The sequence below is a fragment of the Mastigoproctus giganteus genome, chromosome 5, assembly GCF_048544385.1.
Source record: "Mastigoproctus giganteus isolate SK-2022 chromosome 5, ASM4854438v1, whole genome shotgun sequence".
NCBI classification, from domain to species: Eukaryota; Metazoa; Arthropoda; class Arachnida; order Uropygi; family Thelyphonidae; genus Mastigoproctus; species Mastigoproctus giganteus.
Genome location: NC_143579.1, coordinates 70973105 through 70992859, shown reverse-complemented (window position 1 = coordinate 70992859; position 19755 = coordinate 70973105). Strand labels below are relative to the sequence as shown.

At 36.8% G+C, this 19755-nt stretch overlaps 1 protein-coding gene across 4 annotated transcripts in view; it reads left to right on the top strand.

Moving 5' to 3' along the window:
- LOC150085475 (ATP-dependent 6-phosphofructokinase-like) overlaps positions 1 to 19755 on the top strand; it is a 499449-nt gene that overhangs the window by 173684 nt on the left and 306010 nt on the right. For all 4 annotated transcript variants that reach the window (XM_090374056.1, XM_090374057.1, XM_090374058.1 and 1 more), the window contains one exon: positions 9179 to 9274. In XM_090374056.1, the coding sequence (XP_090230182.1) occupies positions 9179 to 9274 (96 nt within the window). The remainder of the gene's footprint in view (positions 1 to 9178; positions 9275 to 19755) is intronic.

Genomic DNA, 19755 nt, shown 5'->3' with positions numbered 1-19755 from the left:
CTCTCAGGCGATTATTCTGAGCCAGAGGAAGAATCCCATCAGCATTGAGCATGTTCAAACCATTCAAGGCTTTATACACCTCAGTCAGATCACCTCGCAGGTGAAAGGTCAGAGAATGACCACCGCATATCCCCAGAGCAATATGGCCGTAGTTGCTAATGCTCCTAAAAACCAAAAAATAACCTTGCAGGTGCCTAGTCTCCAGACACTGTAGTTTGCAAAACTTAAGCCTTTCTTCGTAAGAGCAACCCTTTGTTCCATTCACTAATCTTGTTGCCCTTACTCTGGAGTTACTGCTTCCCATATGCAGTACTTTGTATTTGTCAATGTTAAACTTCAGTTGCCACCTCTCTACCCATCTGCTCAACTTTTATAGATCCTGTTGCAGCAGCATACCATCATTTGTGTCATTAACAAACCTGCCGACCTTTGTATTGGCTGCAAACGTGGACATTAAGTCTGATATACCATCATCAATATCATTAATGAATTCAGGAAAGAACAGTGGACCAATACTGAACTATGGGGGACTCCACTAAAGAACAACACTGAACTATACGGGACTCCACTAATAACATTAGTCCACGAAGAGCAGTCCATTGATTACCACTCTCTGTCTTCTCCCACTCAACCATCCCTTAATCCATAGCAGTAATTTGCCTCCAGTGCCACACTGCCCCAATTTGTGCAGCAGTCTTCCAGGTGCAACAATATCGAAAGCCTTTCTAAGATCCAAATATATGATAACAAAATTATTCTTTGCATCCAGTTCCTTTGTTACTACATCATAGTATCCAATCAAATTGGTCAGACGAGACTTCCCCTTAATAAAACCATGCTGAGTTCAAGCTATAACTGAAGTCTTGTCTAGATGATCCTGCAATGCTTCTTTAACCAGTGCTTCCATTAATTTCTCTGAACAGAAGTTAAACTAACAGGTCTGTAATTACCCGTGTCTCCCTTTGATCCTCCTTTCTGGATTGGGGTCACATTTGCACATTTCCAGTCCACGGGTACCTCCCTGAGTCAAAGGACACTCTCATGATTATGGCTAAGGGTTTGTTTACTTCCTTTGCTGCCTCCTTTAATATAACTGGATAGATTCCATCCACCCCAGGTGCCTTTCTTATGTTTATCTTTGACAATTTCTCCTCCACTTTACTCTCAGTTGTTACAAGATTATCTAGCTTACTGCCAGAGTTGAATACACCTCTGGCATTCTCCTCCCTGAATAACTCCTCATGTGTGAATGTAGATGCAAAATATTCATTTAGTTTGTTAGCTACCTGATCAGGGTCATCAACAGTTGAACCATCGATATCAAGTGGACCAATCTGATTCATCCCCTTCCTTCTAAGTAAAGAACTCTTTGCTGTTTTTCTTTGCATCCTTTGCCTGCCTAACCTCCTTTTGACTTGGTTACAGACCAGCTTATATCTATCATAGGCTTCTGTGCCACCTGTAAATTTTTTTTGTGTATCCCATGCATTTTTCTTCTCTGCCACATGTGTAATTAGTTCATCTGACATCCATTTAGGCCTAAATCTTGAACAATATTTCTTGGTATGAAAAGCCTAGTAGCTTCCAAGATTATTTCTTTGAATGTTTCCCATTTTGAATTTGCTGTTGATAACATCATCAGTTGGTCCCACTGTATAGAATTTCAATACTGTCTCAGACCACCATAGTCACTTACGAAAGCAAAAACCCTTTGAGTGCCACCTAGTGGTTCCTTTATCTGCAGATTCCTAATGCATGAAGAATCACTACTGATAATCAGATCAAGAGTATTACTCCCTCTAGTTGCCTCCCAATCGCCGACCGGGCTAGTCGAGTGGGTAAAGTACCTGCCCGGCAACCCAAAGGTCGCGAGTTCGATTCCCGCCTCGGGCTTGGATCAAAGTACTGCAAAAACCTTGGGAGGTGCAATATGGCCACAGAAGCCGATGCGCCAACAACTACCAAATCAAATCAAAAAAAAGCCTCCCAAACATGCTGCTATAGAAAACAATCATCCAATAAATCCACTAAAGCCTTGCTAGTGTGTGGGTGAGTAAACCACAAATTCCAGTCAATCTCTGAGAAATTAAAATCCCCCATTATAAGACACTCTGATTTACTGGCCCACTCTATTTCTCTGCACAATTGCTCATTATACTCATCAGATCATTAGGCCTATAACACACACACTCACCTACTCTCATTTTTCCTTTCCCAGTGCTTATGTCACACCAAACAGACTCAACATTGCATTGTCTACCAATATCAATTGGATGCACTTACTTAGATTTTGTTTCTTAACTAACAGCATAACCCCTCCTCCCTTTCTGTCCAACCTATCCTTTCTGTACACATTGTACTCACTAAATTCCAATTCTGCACTGCTTACGTCTGTGTGACACCATGTCTCTGATATCCGAACAATATCTGCTTTTGATGTCTTGACTAGCACTTCAAGCTCATCAAATATATTAACTATACTCCTAGCATTGGTGTACATGCAAGTATACATGCACCTGTTTCTACTCTTAGTTACCCTAACACAACCCATGTATTTACTTGTTCCACTATGACTCCCAGCAGTCCTGGAAATCCCCATTGTCTTGCTTTCCAGGCTGCTTCTCAATTTCATTTCAATAGAAGCAGTGCAATAATCACTTTCACCTCTGCCAGGGGCTACTGTTAATCTATTAGTCCGTGTATCCCTCCAAGCTAGCAGTTTTTCGACCCACCTTACTCTGCCTCGATAGCATCAGCAAATATTCTTGCACCCTTTCTATTTAAGTTTGTTCCATCCCTGTAGAAGTAGTTTCTCCTGTTAACAAGCACAGACCAGGCTGAAAAAATTGAGCCTTGAGCCTTGCACAATCTGACATAACATGGTCTCGACAATGCCCCCCACATACACTATACTCGGACTCCCTCCAGTCACTGTTTGCCAGAGTAGATGAAGCAAGATTATACATTAGCTGATCCGGAAGCCTCCTAAAGAGTTACCAATAGGTTCGGTTTGGTGTACTAACTAGCGACCACCCTGCGAACACTGTTTTAGAGTATTTTTGCCCTCAAAATGTAAGTAAGATTGGATTTCGCCATGATGTTCTTCATAACCTCAAAAGTCATCAGCCATACTACATGATGGAAGAAATGGGGAAGGGTTGACCAGAACTTAGTTATGGAGACTAAACATGGGTTCCACCACTTCAAGCCTCCAGTGGTATTGCACTAGTTGATGAGAGTCATCTACCACCTAGTGTTTCATTTGGTTACTGATATGTCAGTAACACATATCAAAAAACACAAAACATATCAGTAACACTGGTTACTGATATGTTTTATGTTTTGCTTCAGCAAAGTGTAAATCAATGTAATCTAGGATTTAGTTGTGGAGTTCACACCGTGCACAAAGAAATAGCCAACCCTCTGTAACTTAGTTGTAGATGACTCATCATCCAGTGCAGTTCCACCACTTTGCTTAACCCTTTCAGGAGTATGTCTATAGATCTATGTTTTTAATGTGTGCCTCAGGGAAAGAGTATGTACACTGACCTACAGTTTGAAGGTTGTCTCAAACAGTGTGTCTGTTAATGTACAAATTATCTTTAAATTTTTTCAGTATGTGCTGCTGTTTCTTATCTATGTTTTCAACTATTTGTAGACACAGTTTATAATAGATGGCAGTATAAAAAAAAACTGAAAATTGGAAAATGAGGGTAAGAGCAGTTCACACCTGTTTACCTTAGTTGTCTGATTTTGGATATATAAAAGCCATAATTGAAGAATTTCTCTGGAATTACAATTCAGAAATTGATAAAATTGAATCAAGTGATGCATAAATAGTGCACTTTTATGCACTGTTTGTAGACACAGTTTATAATAGATGGCACTCCAGACAATGTGGAGGATATCACACACAAAAAAAAAAAAAACAGAAAAAAAAGTCAAACAATTTTATTTACCAAATTTTTAAAAAAAATTCTGATTTGATTTTTGACAATTTTATTGTATTGTGGAGTAAAGTCAAAATAAGTGCAAATTAATATTTTAAAGCATTTATGTAGTTTGTTTTCATTTTTACAAAATTTCGAAATCCTACAAAAAACACTTCACAGGAAGGACTCTGTGAAGTGACTCTGTCCAATGGGAAAATAATAGAATCACTGGTTAAAGAAGCATTGCAGGATCATCTAGACAAGACTGCAGTAATAGTTAAGACACAGGATGGTTTTGTTAAAGGGAGGTCTTATCTGACCAATTTGATTGGATACTATGATGTGGTCACAAAGGAACTGAATGCCAAAAATAATTTTGATATCATATACTTGAATTTCAGGAAAGCTTTTGATACTGTTGCACATGGAAGACTGCTGTAAAAATTGGAGAGGTATGGCATTAGGGTAACTTGCTACAATGGATAAAGGGATGGTTGAGTGGGAGATGACAGAGAGTGGTAATCAATGGACACTGCTCTTTGTGGACAAATGTTATTAGTGGAGTTCTCCAGGATTCGGTGCTGGGCCCATTGTTGTTTTGTATATGTATCAATATATTGATGAAGGCATATTAGGCTTAATGTCCAAGTTTGCAAATGATACAAAGGTTGGCAAGGTGGTTACTGCCATTAATCACTCTATGATACTGCAACAGATACTAGAAAAGTTAGGCTGTGGGCTGAGAAATGGCAATCGAAGTTTAGCATTGATAAATACAAAGCATTGAATATGGGTAGAAGTAACTCCAGAGTAATGTACCAACCATGTGGTACTACACTCAGGTTAGTGGAAAATGAAAAAGGCCTGGGGTAATTGTGCAGTCAGATATGAAGTTTTCTGAGCAGTGCAGACAGCCTGCAAGAGTAGCTTGTGGTGTCTTGTTAATGATATACAAGAATTTTGCTAGCACAAATAAGGAGGTGATTATTCCTTTGTATAAGACAATGGTCAGGCCACATCTTGAGTACTGCATACGGGTATAGACGCCTTATTTTAGGAAGGATGTGAAGCTTCTGGATACAGATGAGTACTCCAGATAAGTACAGAGAAGGGCAATTAAGTATTGGTGAGGTGGAACAAAGGTGGGTGCTCTTACCAAGAAAGACTTCAGTTCTGCAAATTGCAGCATCTGGATATGAGCCATCTGTGAGCTGATCTGATTGAGGTGTTTAAGGCTTTGAATGGTTTGAGATGCTGATGAGATTCTTGCTCTTGCTCAGACTTCACCTTGAGGGGGCGCAAATTCAAGTTGAGGAAGACGGTTGCAGAACAGATGTGCGGAATTTTGCCTTTGGCCAGCAGGTGGTTGATTGCTGGAACAAACTTCCATCTGTTGTTGTTCAAGTTGATAGCTTAAATGAATTCAAGGAAGAATTAGAAACTATTGGAGGGATTGAATAGGTTAAATTGGAGGTTTTTTTTTTTTTTTTTGTTAAGGCATATGTAAGCTTGCTTTCTTGCAATGTTTGCCTCTGCTAATGAAAACATATATTTTCAGTTTATTTTATAAATAGAATGATATCAGTTCTAATCTCATCGATGTCCATTTCTGTCTGTAATTTTTCAAGTCAACTAACTTTATATGACAGAATCTCAATTATTAGTTGCACCAACCACTACTCATCTCATTTGTCTTAGTTAGATACACTATGATTTCTTCAATTTAATGGTAATATTTGTGCATATGTGTTCTCTGATATTCTTTATCGGAGACTTCCTAATCATGAGTCACTTCTTTTTTTTTACCTCCTTTGGTTCAAAGTCTGTTTACTCCATTTGTGCAAATTAATTTATTGCCTCTCCCATCCTCTCAACTTGACAAACAATCTTTGAGTTGCTTTCTTTATTGTTTTACATTTTCCACTGTAACATCTCTAACAGTGCGGTAATTATCCTTGGTGATTTTAATGCTCATGCCAGCTGACTTCAATATTCTAGTTGCACAGACTCAGCTGGTAGGGGTTCTGAGATTTTTGTTAATACTGTATGTTATTATTAATAAAAATAAAACAAGTTATTAATAAAGCTACACTGAATTTTGAACAGGCTAAGTGTAACAAACTTGCCTCTAATTCAAATAGTAATCTTGTGGTCAATTACTTATTCTGACAATTCTACTGACTTATTCTGCTAGAATAACAGACAGTCCAAACTGCACACCTAACACCCTTGACAAACTCTTCAAAACATGTAGTTAATGTTAGTTGCTTTCTAGATAAATCAAGTCACAACTTTGTCATAGTCTCTGAAGCCTCTGATCCTTTGAAATTCTTATCCTTGTGTCATTTGGCATTATAATAGTATTGAACTGGGATGATCTGTGTAATTTTTGTTCCTCTTTTGTTTGCTTGGTTTACTGTTTTAAATCTTTTGTTCTTAATATTTTCTCTGATCATGTCAGTGATATTATTCTTGTTCAAGTAATAAAGGTTTTAGGGTAAAATCCTTTATTCTTTGTTATATTCAAACTTTTGTATGTAATCTAAACTAGTTTTCCAATAAATGTGCTAATGCTGTTCAAGATGAGAATATCATCTTTTGAAACTGGCTTACATCTAGATCTCCAGCTTCATTTTCTGCACACTTCCTTTTTATACACTAAAGCTTACAGCATTATAAACAAATTGTTGCTAACAATAATTTAAATCATTATTAACAATAATTTAAATCATTGTTAACAATAACCCAAACTCAGTTTTGAAAAGGCTAAGTGTATCAAATTTACTTCTGATCTAAGTGTTAGTCTGGCACCTCCGTAGCCAGGTGGGCAGGAGCAGCAGTGTGTAGCACACGCTTCTTGATTAGACCGGGGTTCGAGCCCATGCCCACCAAATACGGAGGATGCGGAAAGGTCAGGGAATAACCACCGCATATCTCTGGAGCAATATGGCCTTAGTTGCTAATGCTCCTAAAAACCAAATAACAAACAAACAAACAAACAAGTGGTAGTCTAGTGGTCCTTTACTTATTCTGCCTCTTGTAATGAAGTGCCAAATACATATATTTTTTAAATTATGTATATATATATTTTTACATACATATAAAAAATATATTTTTATTGCCTATATTTATAATATGTACATATATATAAAATACATATATTCTTATTATATTTAATTATATATATATATATACAGGGTGTCTCAAAAATATTGGTACAAACGTTTAGGAGAGGTAGGTCTAAAGGAATGTGAATCACATAGGAACCCATAACCGGAAAAGTCACCGTAAGTCAGTACACAGTGCTGTTCATCAGTTTACGAGAGGGAAAATTTCTAGTTTACTCATTCAAGCAGTAGTCGCCGCACAAAGAGCATGCATCGATATACGAATTGTGAGCTGGCAGATATGCTCGTTTGTTATTTGGTTTTTAGGAGCATTAGCAACTAAGGACATATTGCTCCGGGATATGCGGTGGGCATTCCCTGACCTTTCCGCAACCTCCGTATTTGGTGGTGACGGGCTCGAACCCCGGTCTAATCAAGAAGCGTGTGTTATGCACTGCTGCTCCTTCCCACCTGGCTATGGAGGCGCCCATGGCAGACATGCACCTAGTGTATGGATTAGCAGAGGGCAATGGACGAGCCGCTCAATGAATTTATGGAGAACACTTCCCAGACAGACATGTACCGGACCACCGTTTGTTGGCGCATGCGCATCAAAATTTGTGCGATTATGGGTCATTTAGAGGTAACAGGAGTAGTGCGGGCATACCACGGTTGACGCAAACTCCCGCCATGGAAGAAAGTGTGTTGAATGCCGTCCAGAATAATCCTACTATCAGCACACGTGCCGTTGCCTCTGCCTTAGGAGTGTTTCGTTGCAGTGTACAGCGATTCCTTACACCCCTTTCATCTCCAAAGGGTTCAGTTATTGCTCCCCCAAGATCATCCTGCACGTGTGGCTCTTGTGCAGTGGTTTCTCCAAGAAAGAGTTCAAGATTTGAATTTTCCAGCCTATGTTTTGTTCACGGATGAGGCTTATTCAATCAGCACAATGCTCATGTGTGGGCTCACGACAACCCACATGGTGTGTGCCCCCATGTGGCACAACATCGCTTCGCAATAAATGTGTGAGCAGGTATGGTCGGTGACTGCTTAGTCGGCCCATACCTGTTACCATCCCGCATGAACTCCGCTAAATATCGGATCTTTCTTGAACAAGTTCTACGAGGGTTACTAGACGATATTCCAGCAAATGTGAGACGCAACATTTGGTTTCAACATTACGGGGCGCCTGCCCATTATGGAAGGTGTGTTCATGACCATTTGAACAAGCGTTTTGGGCGTCGATGGATTGGCCGTGGTGGACCCATTGCCTGGCCCCCACGCTCACCTGATTTATCGAGCCTTGCTTTCTTTCTGTGGGGGGCCCTCAAATCTATTGTGTATGAATCGCCTGTGGAGACGGAAATAGATCTCATGGCGAGACTTGTCTGCGCTGCTGCTACTGTCAAAGAAACTCCAGGTGTGTTCCACCGTGTCCGCCAATCCATGCTGCGTCGGTGTCATGCATGCATCACGTCTCATGGTGGAACCTTCGAGCATCTTGTAAACATCATGAAATGCATCCATCTCGTACTCCATTGTTAATATTATGTCAAATTAATGTTTGCCACTAATTACTGTCTTGTGTCATTTCTGCTTCTTGTGCCTCTGCTACTACTTTCCCGTGACGTTTCTGGTTATGGGTTCCTATGCGATTCACATTCCTTTAGATGTTATCTACCTCCCCTAAACGTTTGTACCAATATTTTTGAGAGACCCTGTATATATATATACTGTATATATATATATATGTATATAATATATATATATGTATATAATATATATATATGTATATAATATATATATATGTATATAATATATATATATATATATATATATATAACCAATAATTCATATAAAAATAAAACATAAGCCAGTAGTATTTTTTTATATGAATTATTGGTTATATTTGGGCATCATGTGGAGGATGTGCATTTTGCTTCCTCTAATGGTAGCTTAATATTTATTTATATTCTTATATTTTGTTATTACATTCTAACTTTTAAGCCATTATTTAAATATATATATATATAATACATATATTTTTATTACATATATATATAATACATATATTTTTATTACATATATATATATATATATTTAAATTGCATATTTACATAAATTGATATTTAATTTTAGGAGAGAGAATTAGGTCAGCGACTTAATATTATCCTAGTAGCTGAAGGTGCTATGGATAGAGAAGGTAGCCCTATTACAGCAGACCATGTGAAAGAGGCAAGTTTTCACTCTCAAAAGATCTTAAAAAATTTAAGAAATTCCAAGTTTTTTCCCCCTGCAACTTCACTTTGCTAATAGTTAATAATAATTTGTATAAAACAAAGCTGCACTTTTAATTCAGTAATTCAAAATTTCTCTGAGAGTCTCTTAATTTTTTTGTTGAATTGCGGGGCTTAAACCTGTGTGCAATTACAGTAAGCTTGCCAAGTGAAAAGAGGCCAAGCTTTATGATAGGCTTTGCTGTTGCAGGCAGTGGTGTATTCATGCCGGAACGCACTGGAATAATGTTCCTGTACTTTTTTCTAAATGTCATAATAGAAAATCATTAAATTTATACACCTATGAAACAATGGTATAATCAAAGGGGAGGGAGAAATAATATCGATTTTACTGATTGCTACTAAAAATATATATTAATAGTAATCTATAAAATTAATAGATTTCTTTAAAAATTTATTTAAAAACAAAAATATAAATTTTGCAATGAAACTTGAATGTTTCTTACTAAAGTACAATGTGTTAGATAAAGCATCCAACGAATGAGATATACTGTGATGCGTGCGAATGCTGCATTTAGATTCGCCATGAACTGGATGCTAGAACTGGTTGTTCTATGAACCGTGTGTCTGAAGTCTGATTCAGTTATTGTACAGTCTATGTGGTGTGATCATATAGTCTTCTGGAGAATGAGCGTTCTGGTACTATTTTTTTTTACGATGACCATTCCAGTACTATTTTTTTTAGCAATACACCTCTGGTTGCAGGTTGTCATATAATTGCCACATCTAGTCCTGCTGTTGTACTACAAATAAATAGCACTTTTTTTTTTAAGAATCTGTTTCTGCATTGTTTTTCGTGTTTAAACACCCACCAGTGAGGTGACAGTGACTACTGAAATGGCCACTGGTGTAGTGAGAGTGGCCTGATAGTACTATATTACAAATAAATAGTTTAAAGCTACTTCTCTTTCAAAATGTGTTGTTTATTAGTAGTACAATAACTTAGGAATTCATGGAGATAATATCAAAGCTTGATGTATAAGAGCTTCTTCAACCTTTCTTTATAAAACTTCGACTAATAAAGATTTTGTGGATAAAGAAGGAAGTGGATTCTGACCCCTAGGGAATGTATTTCTCCATTTCATTGGGCCTCTAATAAATAAATTCAATAAATACAAAAATGATGTATATTTGAAACAAAGCTACAGGACAGTAAACCAGCAGCTTGGTGATTGTTTAAAGCAGTTTTGGATGGATTTCTTAGGAGAAGGAAAGATTATAATTATGAATATCTGGTGTCAACTTCACTGCAATGTTATAAAGATGTGGGCTGCCAAATGTCTTCGAAAATTAATTTTTTTCATTCTCATCTTAATTTTTTTCCCTCAAAATTTGGGAGATGTAAGCGATGAGCAAGAGGAATGCTTTTTTCAGAACATGTTCACAATGAAAAAGCAGTACTATGGTTGCAAGGATACTGTCATGAGGGAGATTACTTATGAGACTTCCTTTTGAAGAAAGTGCTTGTTTCTTAAGAGGAGAAACCAGAATGGACTATAAGAAAAACTTTCTGAGCAGTAAACATTTTTAAGGAAACAGAATGTATGTAGTACATTATATGTTTGATTAAAATATTTTTAAATGAATAAGACATATTTTTAAGAAGGCATATATCATATTGTATGATGTTTGAAATTGGTCATTCATTAAATTACTAAAATTTCAGTTTATCTTTCAATGTAGATGTTGATAGAGACATAACTTTGGTATTTTTGGAATCAGTGGATCAATTTCCTTTGGAATCTGCAACTTTTGCTCTAGTGGTGGGTAAAAAAAAATTTTTTTTGCTTGTCCAGTGTTATGGACTACTGACCAGAAATTTACCTATAAATCTCAATTGCGTCACTCTATAATTGCCCCACGCTGCCTTTTTCTACTGTCAAACTTGCTAAATTCATTTTTGTTCTCTTGACATCCTCTTTGTATAGTACCTCCTTAATGGAATGAATGCAATGATGAATGCCTTGAAAGTACCCCGTATTTCCACTGAACTTTTTCATTTATATATTTTATCCCAACTGAATCCAGGAACCTTCTCAGTCCACTGTAATTCCTTCTCTTGAAATTAAAATTCTTGTCTACCAAAACTCATATGTTATTTCCACTTTAATCTTTCCATTGTAGTCTCCCTGATATGTTGATTCAAATAATAGTTATCAAGCTGATTCAGAAAATTAATGCCACAGGTCGAGCTGTCATTCATAATTTCTAATCAATAAATGGCAAGTTGAAACACCCCTATATCAAAGCACTCAGAATTTACTTGTCTGTTAAAGTTATATATGAACTATTATCACACTCATTGCTATCATATAGTCTGTAGCACCTTCAATTTTCTTTTATCACAAAGTATCTCACACCACACATATTCTGTGAACTCCAGAAAATGTTTAAATCAGATATGATTTTATCTCATTCACGCAACTTTTGATCAGAGGCATGCCCTCTTCATTTCATTCCTCCCCATCCTTTCAATATACATTATATAAATTTCAAAATTAAACTTGTCTCCTATATCAGGGTGACACTATCTCAGTTAACCCTATTATATCAGCATTTATAGACCTAACCAATAGTTTGGGTTTACATGTTTTATTGACAGCACTCCCTAAATTTCCTTATAAATAGTTTAAAGTTCTAAATATTTCATGTTATTCATTTTCCTTGTAATTATTGAAGCATGCTCTACTATTACCAGCCTGATGTAGGCTGTTTTTGTCTAAGGTGTAATTCCGTTTCACTTACCTCATAAATGAATGATTATCTGTTGTCTTTGAGACCACAGTGCACCCATGAACTATGGCACATCTCATTTTATTCCTCAAGAAGAGTGCAAGTGAGGCCTTGATCCATACTACACTGTTAGGGTTTACAGTACTGGTCAAAATCTTAATACTGGTATTTCGGTATTTTTAATTTATGAAACCAGGATACCGGTATTCCAAAAACAAAAATTTTTCTCAATAAATTTTGATAACAATTTTTTGCAATAAAATAAGGAAAAAAACAGGTACTGTAATTATTTGAATTCATGTTTTTAATAAACTTTTATTGAATAATAAATATTCTGAAAAAAAATTATTAAAAATACAGTTATTCTAAAAACAAAAAAAAAATACATATTGATATTGCAAAGTTTAGTTGTTTTACACATCCATACTACCTGTCTGGGCGAAGGTAAAGAAAGCCAACGCGAGAATGACGAGAAACATCAGATAACTTACGCGGAAAATTAGTTTCCCGATATGGCACTCTAGTACTGCTTGCTCGGTAAACAGACGGTAGGTGTTATCGGTCTGGAGCAAAGGACGATATATTGATTGACAGGTAGGCATGGAAAACGATGTACTGATTGGTGCATGAGCACTCAGAAGCACTAATAGTATCACTTTAGTAGCACTCAGAAGCACTAATAGTATCACTTTAGTAGCACTCAGAAGCACTAATAGTTTCACTTTAGTAGCACTCAGAAGCACTAATGGTAACTTGCCCTAATGAACGCTTTCCATAATGGTGAAAAAAGGTCAGGTTACCTCCACTTGAATCCCATGGGAGCTTGAACCCGTCCCGAAATGGAGGGGGGGTAACCTAACCTTTTTTCTTTAGAATCATGGGTGGACAGTGCATAAATTGTTTATTAACAAAATATTAATTTTTTATTACTGTACTTTTATTTTTAAAGAAACTCGTGTGGATACACACGTATCATAACGTCAATCAACACCTCAATAGCTATTCACTATATATATATATATATATATATATATATATATATATATATATATATAACCATACAAATAAATTAGAATAAGGGTTAAAATAAAAAAAATAAAAAATAATGCCAGTAGTATGGCAAGACAAGAGCGAAAATAGTCAAAATTACACCAAACCAAGCAGGGAGGGAAGAAAGGGGTAACAAGGGTAAAAATATTGCAGCAGAAACTCTCTAAAATAATTTAGAAAATCTAAATGTACGAATAATAATTCATTGAATTTTAAAGGCCAATTAAATAGAAATTTAATGGTGCCCAATTTTATGTTCTTCATTATGTTTTTTCTCATTATTAAAAGCAGATTTTTGGAGTTCATGAGTGTTTTTACTATATTCTTAATTACGAAAAAAGGAAAAGGTTTCTTTATTTTTTGTTATATTTTGTAACCTGACCTTAAATGGTAGGTTAGGAAATAATAAAAAAAGAAAGAAAGATTCTTTATATATATATGTATATATATAACGAATCTTTCTTTTTTTTTTCCTGTTATTTCCTAGCCTAACGTTTAAGGGTCATGAAATATAAAGAAACCTTTTCTATTATTTCCTAACCTACCATTTAAGGTCAGGTTATAAAATATAATGAAAAATAAAGAAACCTTTTCTTTTTTTCGTAATTAAGAATATAGTAAAAACACTCATGAACTCCAAAAATCTGCTTTTAATAATGAGAAAAACACATAATGAAGAACATAAAAATGAATGGAACGAAACTTATTAATTTAGTTTTCATCAAAAAATCAACCAACATTTTATTTTCCTTACAAATTTCTTCCATCTTTAAAAGATTGATCACTGCTATTACATGTTTACCGTTCATCATAAAACTATTATGCACCATTCTTTACTCATAAATACACATTATAATGCCAACCAATGACTACATAGTAGCTTGTCATCTGTCGCGCCCACCACCACCAATCATTTCATTGTTTGCCATGCCTACCTGTCAATCAATATATCCTTCTCGATTTCGGTTCAAGATCGATAACACCTACCATCTGTTTACTGAGCGAGCAGCGCTAGAGTCTGGTGTCTGGAAACTAATTTTCCACGTAAGTTATCCGACGTTTCTCGTTGGTCTCGTGCTGACTTTCTTTACCTTAGCCCCTGTCTGAATAAAGTGAGCTCTTAAGAAACATAAGCATATAGTGTTATCATTTAAACTGGATCTAATTTTGGTACATATTTGATTAGCGACAGAAAACATCTTTTCGGATTCTATGCTGGATGGTGCTATTGTACTGAGATAGTCGTAGACAATCTCAATCGATATTTTTTAGGCTTTGAACTTTTTTAGCAGAAATAGTTAAAAGTATTTCATTAATTGCCGACTCAAGTTTATCTTTTAAAATCTCATTAGAGTCAGGCAATTTCTTATTTTGGAAAGACTTTGCTGAACACTGATGTTCTGTTCCATGTTGGTCTTTCAAAGTTGAATTATGTTCATAATTTTCTGAAGGAGAAAGACGTTTTATTATTAAAGGAAGTATAATTTTCACTATATTATCTTTATTGAGTCTGAGAGAGAGCAAAGAGTGAGGATAAGGAATAAAGAAGAGAGCAAAGAGTGCAATTAAAGAATTCTTCACATATATAAATTAAGAGAAGAGAAGGACAAATAAGATCATTCCCATATGTAATTGTTTGTTTGTTATTTGGTTTTTAGGAGCATTAGCAACTAAGGCCATATTACTCCAGGATATGCGGTGGTCATTCCCTGACCTTTCCGCATCCTCTGTATTTGGTGGTGACGGGCTCGAACCCCGGTCTAATCAAGAAGAGTGTGCTACGCACTGCTGCTCCTTCGCACCTGCCTACGGAGGCACCTATATGTAATTGTGTGGAATAGTATTAGATAACTCCAACTGATGTTGCAGATCAGCTCAACAGTTACTTTGCATTGATATTTACAGAAGAAAAACCCTTTGTGTCAATGGGAAATTACGGGAGTGAAGTGGAAAAATATGTAATTAATGATATTGAAATTTCACATGATTATTAAATGAAAAAACTTTCGTGCATACAGGCGAGTAAGGCTCCTAGGTGCAGTGCTGATGCTATTGCGGCAGCATTGGCTGGTCCAGAAAACAGGATGGATGGGATCTATCCAGTTATATTAAAGGAGGCGGCAAAGGAACTAAGCAAATCCTTAGCCATAATTATGTGAAATTTCACAAAGATTACAACTAATAATCATGTGAAATCTTTGGACTCAGGGGAGATCCCCATGGATAAGAGATATGCCAATGTATCCCCAATTCACAAAGGGGAATTGAAGGGTGACACAAATAATTACAGACCAGTTAGTTTAATTTCTGTTCTGAGTAAAATAATGGAGTCATTGGTTAAAGATGCATTGAAGGATTATCTAGACAAGACTGTAGAGGTTCCTTCCTAGCCAGGTGGGAAGGAGCAGCAGTGCGTAGCACACGCCTCTTGATTAGACTGGGGTTCGAGCCCGTCACCACCAAATACAGAGGATGCAGAAAGGTCAGGGAATGACCACCGCATATTCCCGGAGCAATATGGCCTTAGTTGCTAATGCTCCTAAAAACCAAATAACAAACAAATAAGACTGTAGCAATAATATCAGACACAGCATGGGTTTTTTAAGCGAAAGTCTTGTCTAACATATTTGATTGGATACTATGATGTGGTAACAAAGGAACTGGATGCAAAAAAATAATTTTGATATCATATACTTGGATTTCAGGATTTTAACTTCTTGGATTTTAACTTCTGTTCCGGGTAAAATAATGGAGTCACTGGTTAAAGATGCATTGAAGGATTATCTAGACAAGACTGTAGAGGCGCCTCCATAGCCAGGTGGGAAGGAGCAGCAGTGCATAGCACACACTTCTTGATTAGACCGGGGTTCAAGCCCGCCACCACCAAATATGGAGGATGCGGAAAGGTCAGGGAATGACCACCGCATATTCCCGGAGCAATATGGCCTTAGTTGCTAATGCTCCTAAAAACCAAATAACAAACAAACAAGACTGTAGCAATAATATCAGACACAGCATGGGTTTGTTAAGCAAAAGTCTTGTCTGACATATTTGATTGGATACTATGATGTGGTTACAAAGGAACTGGATGCAAAAAATAATTTTGATATCATATACTTCGATTTCAGGAAAGCTTTTGACACTTGCACATGGAAGACTACTGTACAAATTGGAGCAGAATGGTATTAAGGGTAAGTTGCTACAATGGATAAAAGGGTGGCTGAGTGGGAGAAAACAAGAGAGAGTGGTTATCAATGGATGCTGCTCTTCGTGGACTAATGTTATTAGTGGAGTTCCACAGGGTTCAGTGTTGGGCCCATTGTTGTTTATTTATCAATGATATTGATGAAGGTATATCAGGCTTAGTGTTGAAGTTTAGCATTAGCATTAGTAGAGGCATATGATGCAAGAAAACAAGCTTATGCAGCATCAGCCAAAAAAAAAAAAAAAACCCACTTCCACTTCACCCCTCCGTTCGTTCGAAATATTTATCCAGCTGAGCCTTAAATTTCTTTAGGTTGTCAACTTCCATGACAAGGGATGGAAGTCTGTTCCACCAACCAACTGCCCGCTGGCTAAAGGCAAATTTCCGCACGTCTATCCTACAGCTGTCTTTCCTCAATTTGAATTTATGCCCTCTGCTCAAATTTTATAGATTCTGTTGCAGCAGTGTACTGTAATTATTGTCATTAACAATCCTGCCAACCTTCGTATCGTCTGCAAACTTGGACATTAAGCTTAATATACCATCATCAATATACCATCATCAATATCATTTATAAATACAGAAAACAATAATGGACCCAACACTGAAGCCTGAGGGAATCCACTAATAACATTAGTCCCCAATGAGCAGTGTCCATTGATTACCACTCTCTGTCTTCTCCCCCTCAACCACCCCTTTATCCATAGCAGCAATTTGCCTCCAATGCCACACTGCTCCAATTTGTGCAGCGGTCTTCCATGTGCAACAGTATCAATAGTCTACCACTCTTGATATCATTAGTGCCGACGTGTACAACTATATCACCTTTTGTGCCCTTAAAAGATGAAGTTGGGAGGGTTGTTAGAGATGGTAATGCCAGTGTGCTACTGCAATAGGATCTAGAAAATTTGGGCACATGGGCTGAGAAGTGGCAACTGAAGTTTGACATTGACAAATGCAAAGTACTGCATATGGGTAGAAGTAACACCAGAGGAATGTACCAACTTTGTGTTGTACTACACTTAGGGTTGTAGAAAATGAAAAAGACCTGGGAGTAATTGTGCAGTCAGATATGAAATTTTCTGAACAATGCAGACAGGCTGCAAGAGCAGGTCATAGGGTTTTGTCAATGATATACAGGAATTTTGCTAGCAGGGAAAAGGAGGTGATTGTCCCTCTGTCTAAGGCAATGGTCAGGCCGTGCCTTGAGTACTTCATACAGGTTTGGAGGCCTCTATAGGAAAGATGTAGATATTCTTGAGCGTGTACAGAGAAGGGCAACAAGATTGGTGAGGGGATTGAAGGGATTGTCTTACCAAGGGAGGCTTAAGTTCTGCAAATTGCAGTGGCTGTAGACTAGGCACCTGTGAGGTGATCTGATTGAGGTGTATAAGGCCTTGAATGGGTTGAGCATGCTGAATTCTGTGATTCTTCCACTTGCTCAGATTATGAACCTAAGGGGGCATAAATTCAAATTGAGGAAAGACAGTTGTAGAATAGATGTGCGGACATTTGCCTTTAGCCGGCGGGTGGTTAATTGCTAGAACAAATTTCCATCTATCGTTGTGGAAGTTGATAGCTTAAATAAATTCAAGGAGGAGCTGGACAAACATTTAGAGGGAATGGTTGTGTGAATTTTTTTTTTTTTGGCTGATGCTACATAAGCTCATACGCTTGCTTACTTGCATCACATGCCTCTCTTACTGCGATCAAAGGGTGACATGAGTAATTACAGACCTGTTAGTTTGACTTCTGTTCCATGGAAAAGAATGGAGTCAGTGGTTAAAGAAGCATTGCAGGATCATCTAAAGAAGACTGCAGTAATAATTCAGACACAGCATGGATTTGTTAAGGTGAAGTCTTGTCTGACCAATTTGATTGAATACTATGATGTGGTCACAAAGCAGCTGGATGCAAAAAATAATTTTGATATCATATACTTGGATTTCAGGAGAGCTTTTTATACTGTTGCATGTGGAAGACTACTGTACAAATTGGAGCATTATGGTATTAAGCACAAGTTGCTACAGTGGATAAAAGGATGGTTGAATGGAGAAGACAGAGTGGTAATCAATGGACACAGCTCTTCGTGGACTAATGTTATTAGCGGTGTACCCCAGGGTTCAGTGCTGTGCTCATTGTTATTTTGTGTACAGTCTGTCCTCGTATAATATGTGTTTACACTACACGAATTCGATCATACATGATTTATAAATAGGGGAACGATATTGTATATAACACGAACCAAATTCGCTTATGCACGATTCGCCTTCGTGTTTACAAGAAATGGCAGTTGAATACGGAATCACCCCAATTGAATGCAACACGATAGGAATGAAGAGAAGATTCTGAAAATGTATTTATTTTTTTTATATCAGTGAAGGGGAAACACATTTCACCATAATAACATAAAAACTCACACAATTCCAGCTATCGGTATTATCGCAAATACAATTAGATTGAGTTTACTACCCATTTATAACAGATTACACTAGCAGGAACGCAACTGGAAATTGTTTTTATTGTTTTATGGTAGTAACCCCCAGAAATGTGCTTTAGTAAAATGTGAGCTAGTGTGGTGTTAATAGTGTATCGCTGCCTTTACGGTGTTGTTTATTCAGTTGCTACATGCGTGTAGCTTTATTTATGTGTATCAAGCATGCCTCATTTTGTAATTGTGCTTTATTCCCTAAAAAATTAGTAAAATACTTAAAAGGTGTGAAAAGGAAGTGTCCTGGTGAAGACACAACAGGTTCAGAGAGAAAAAGAAAAGCAATATCGATAGACAGAGGTGGACTGGGTCAAAAATTCTTACCCAGAAAAATTTGTAGTGGCCTCATACTAGTGTTTATGGCCAAAACAACACTTCTAGCCTCCGGCACACTGGGGTTTCCCCAGTAAGGCTTATGGCCAGTCCGCCTCTGTTAGAGAAAAAATATGAAATTGTGAAACACTTTGAGCAAAATGAAAGAATGTGATATTGCACATGCTTCAGTCCTAAATGAGGCAATGCCGAGAATTAGAAAGAATGCAGATAAAAAAAAAAACAACTTTCATAGCAGGAAAAACTCAAAGTGTAATAAAATCCATTAGATCAAGACACAAAGAATTGGAAGAGATGGAACATCTGTCATCTGTTTGGATAGAAAATCAAACAAAGAACAAGTTTGCTTACGATAGAAGCAAAAGCATTAGCAATATTTTATTATGTAATAGTTGTAATAAAATATGTAAGTATTTTATTATGATTATTTATTGTGTTTGGTAATGATTTTCTTGCAAATGTGTGTTTAATTTTCTGTGGTTGGAACCTAACCCTGTTTTTCCCATAGGGCCTGTTATTTATATTGCACGATTTTTCATTAGCATTAGCATTAGTAGAGGCATTTGATGCAAGAAAGCAAGCTTATGCAGCATCAGCCAAAAAAAAA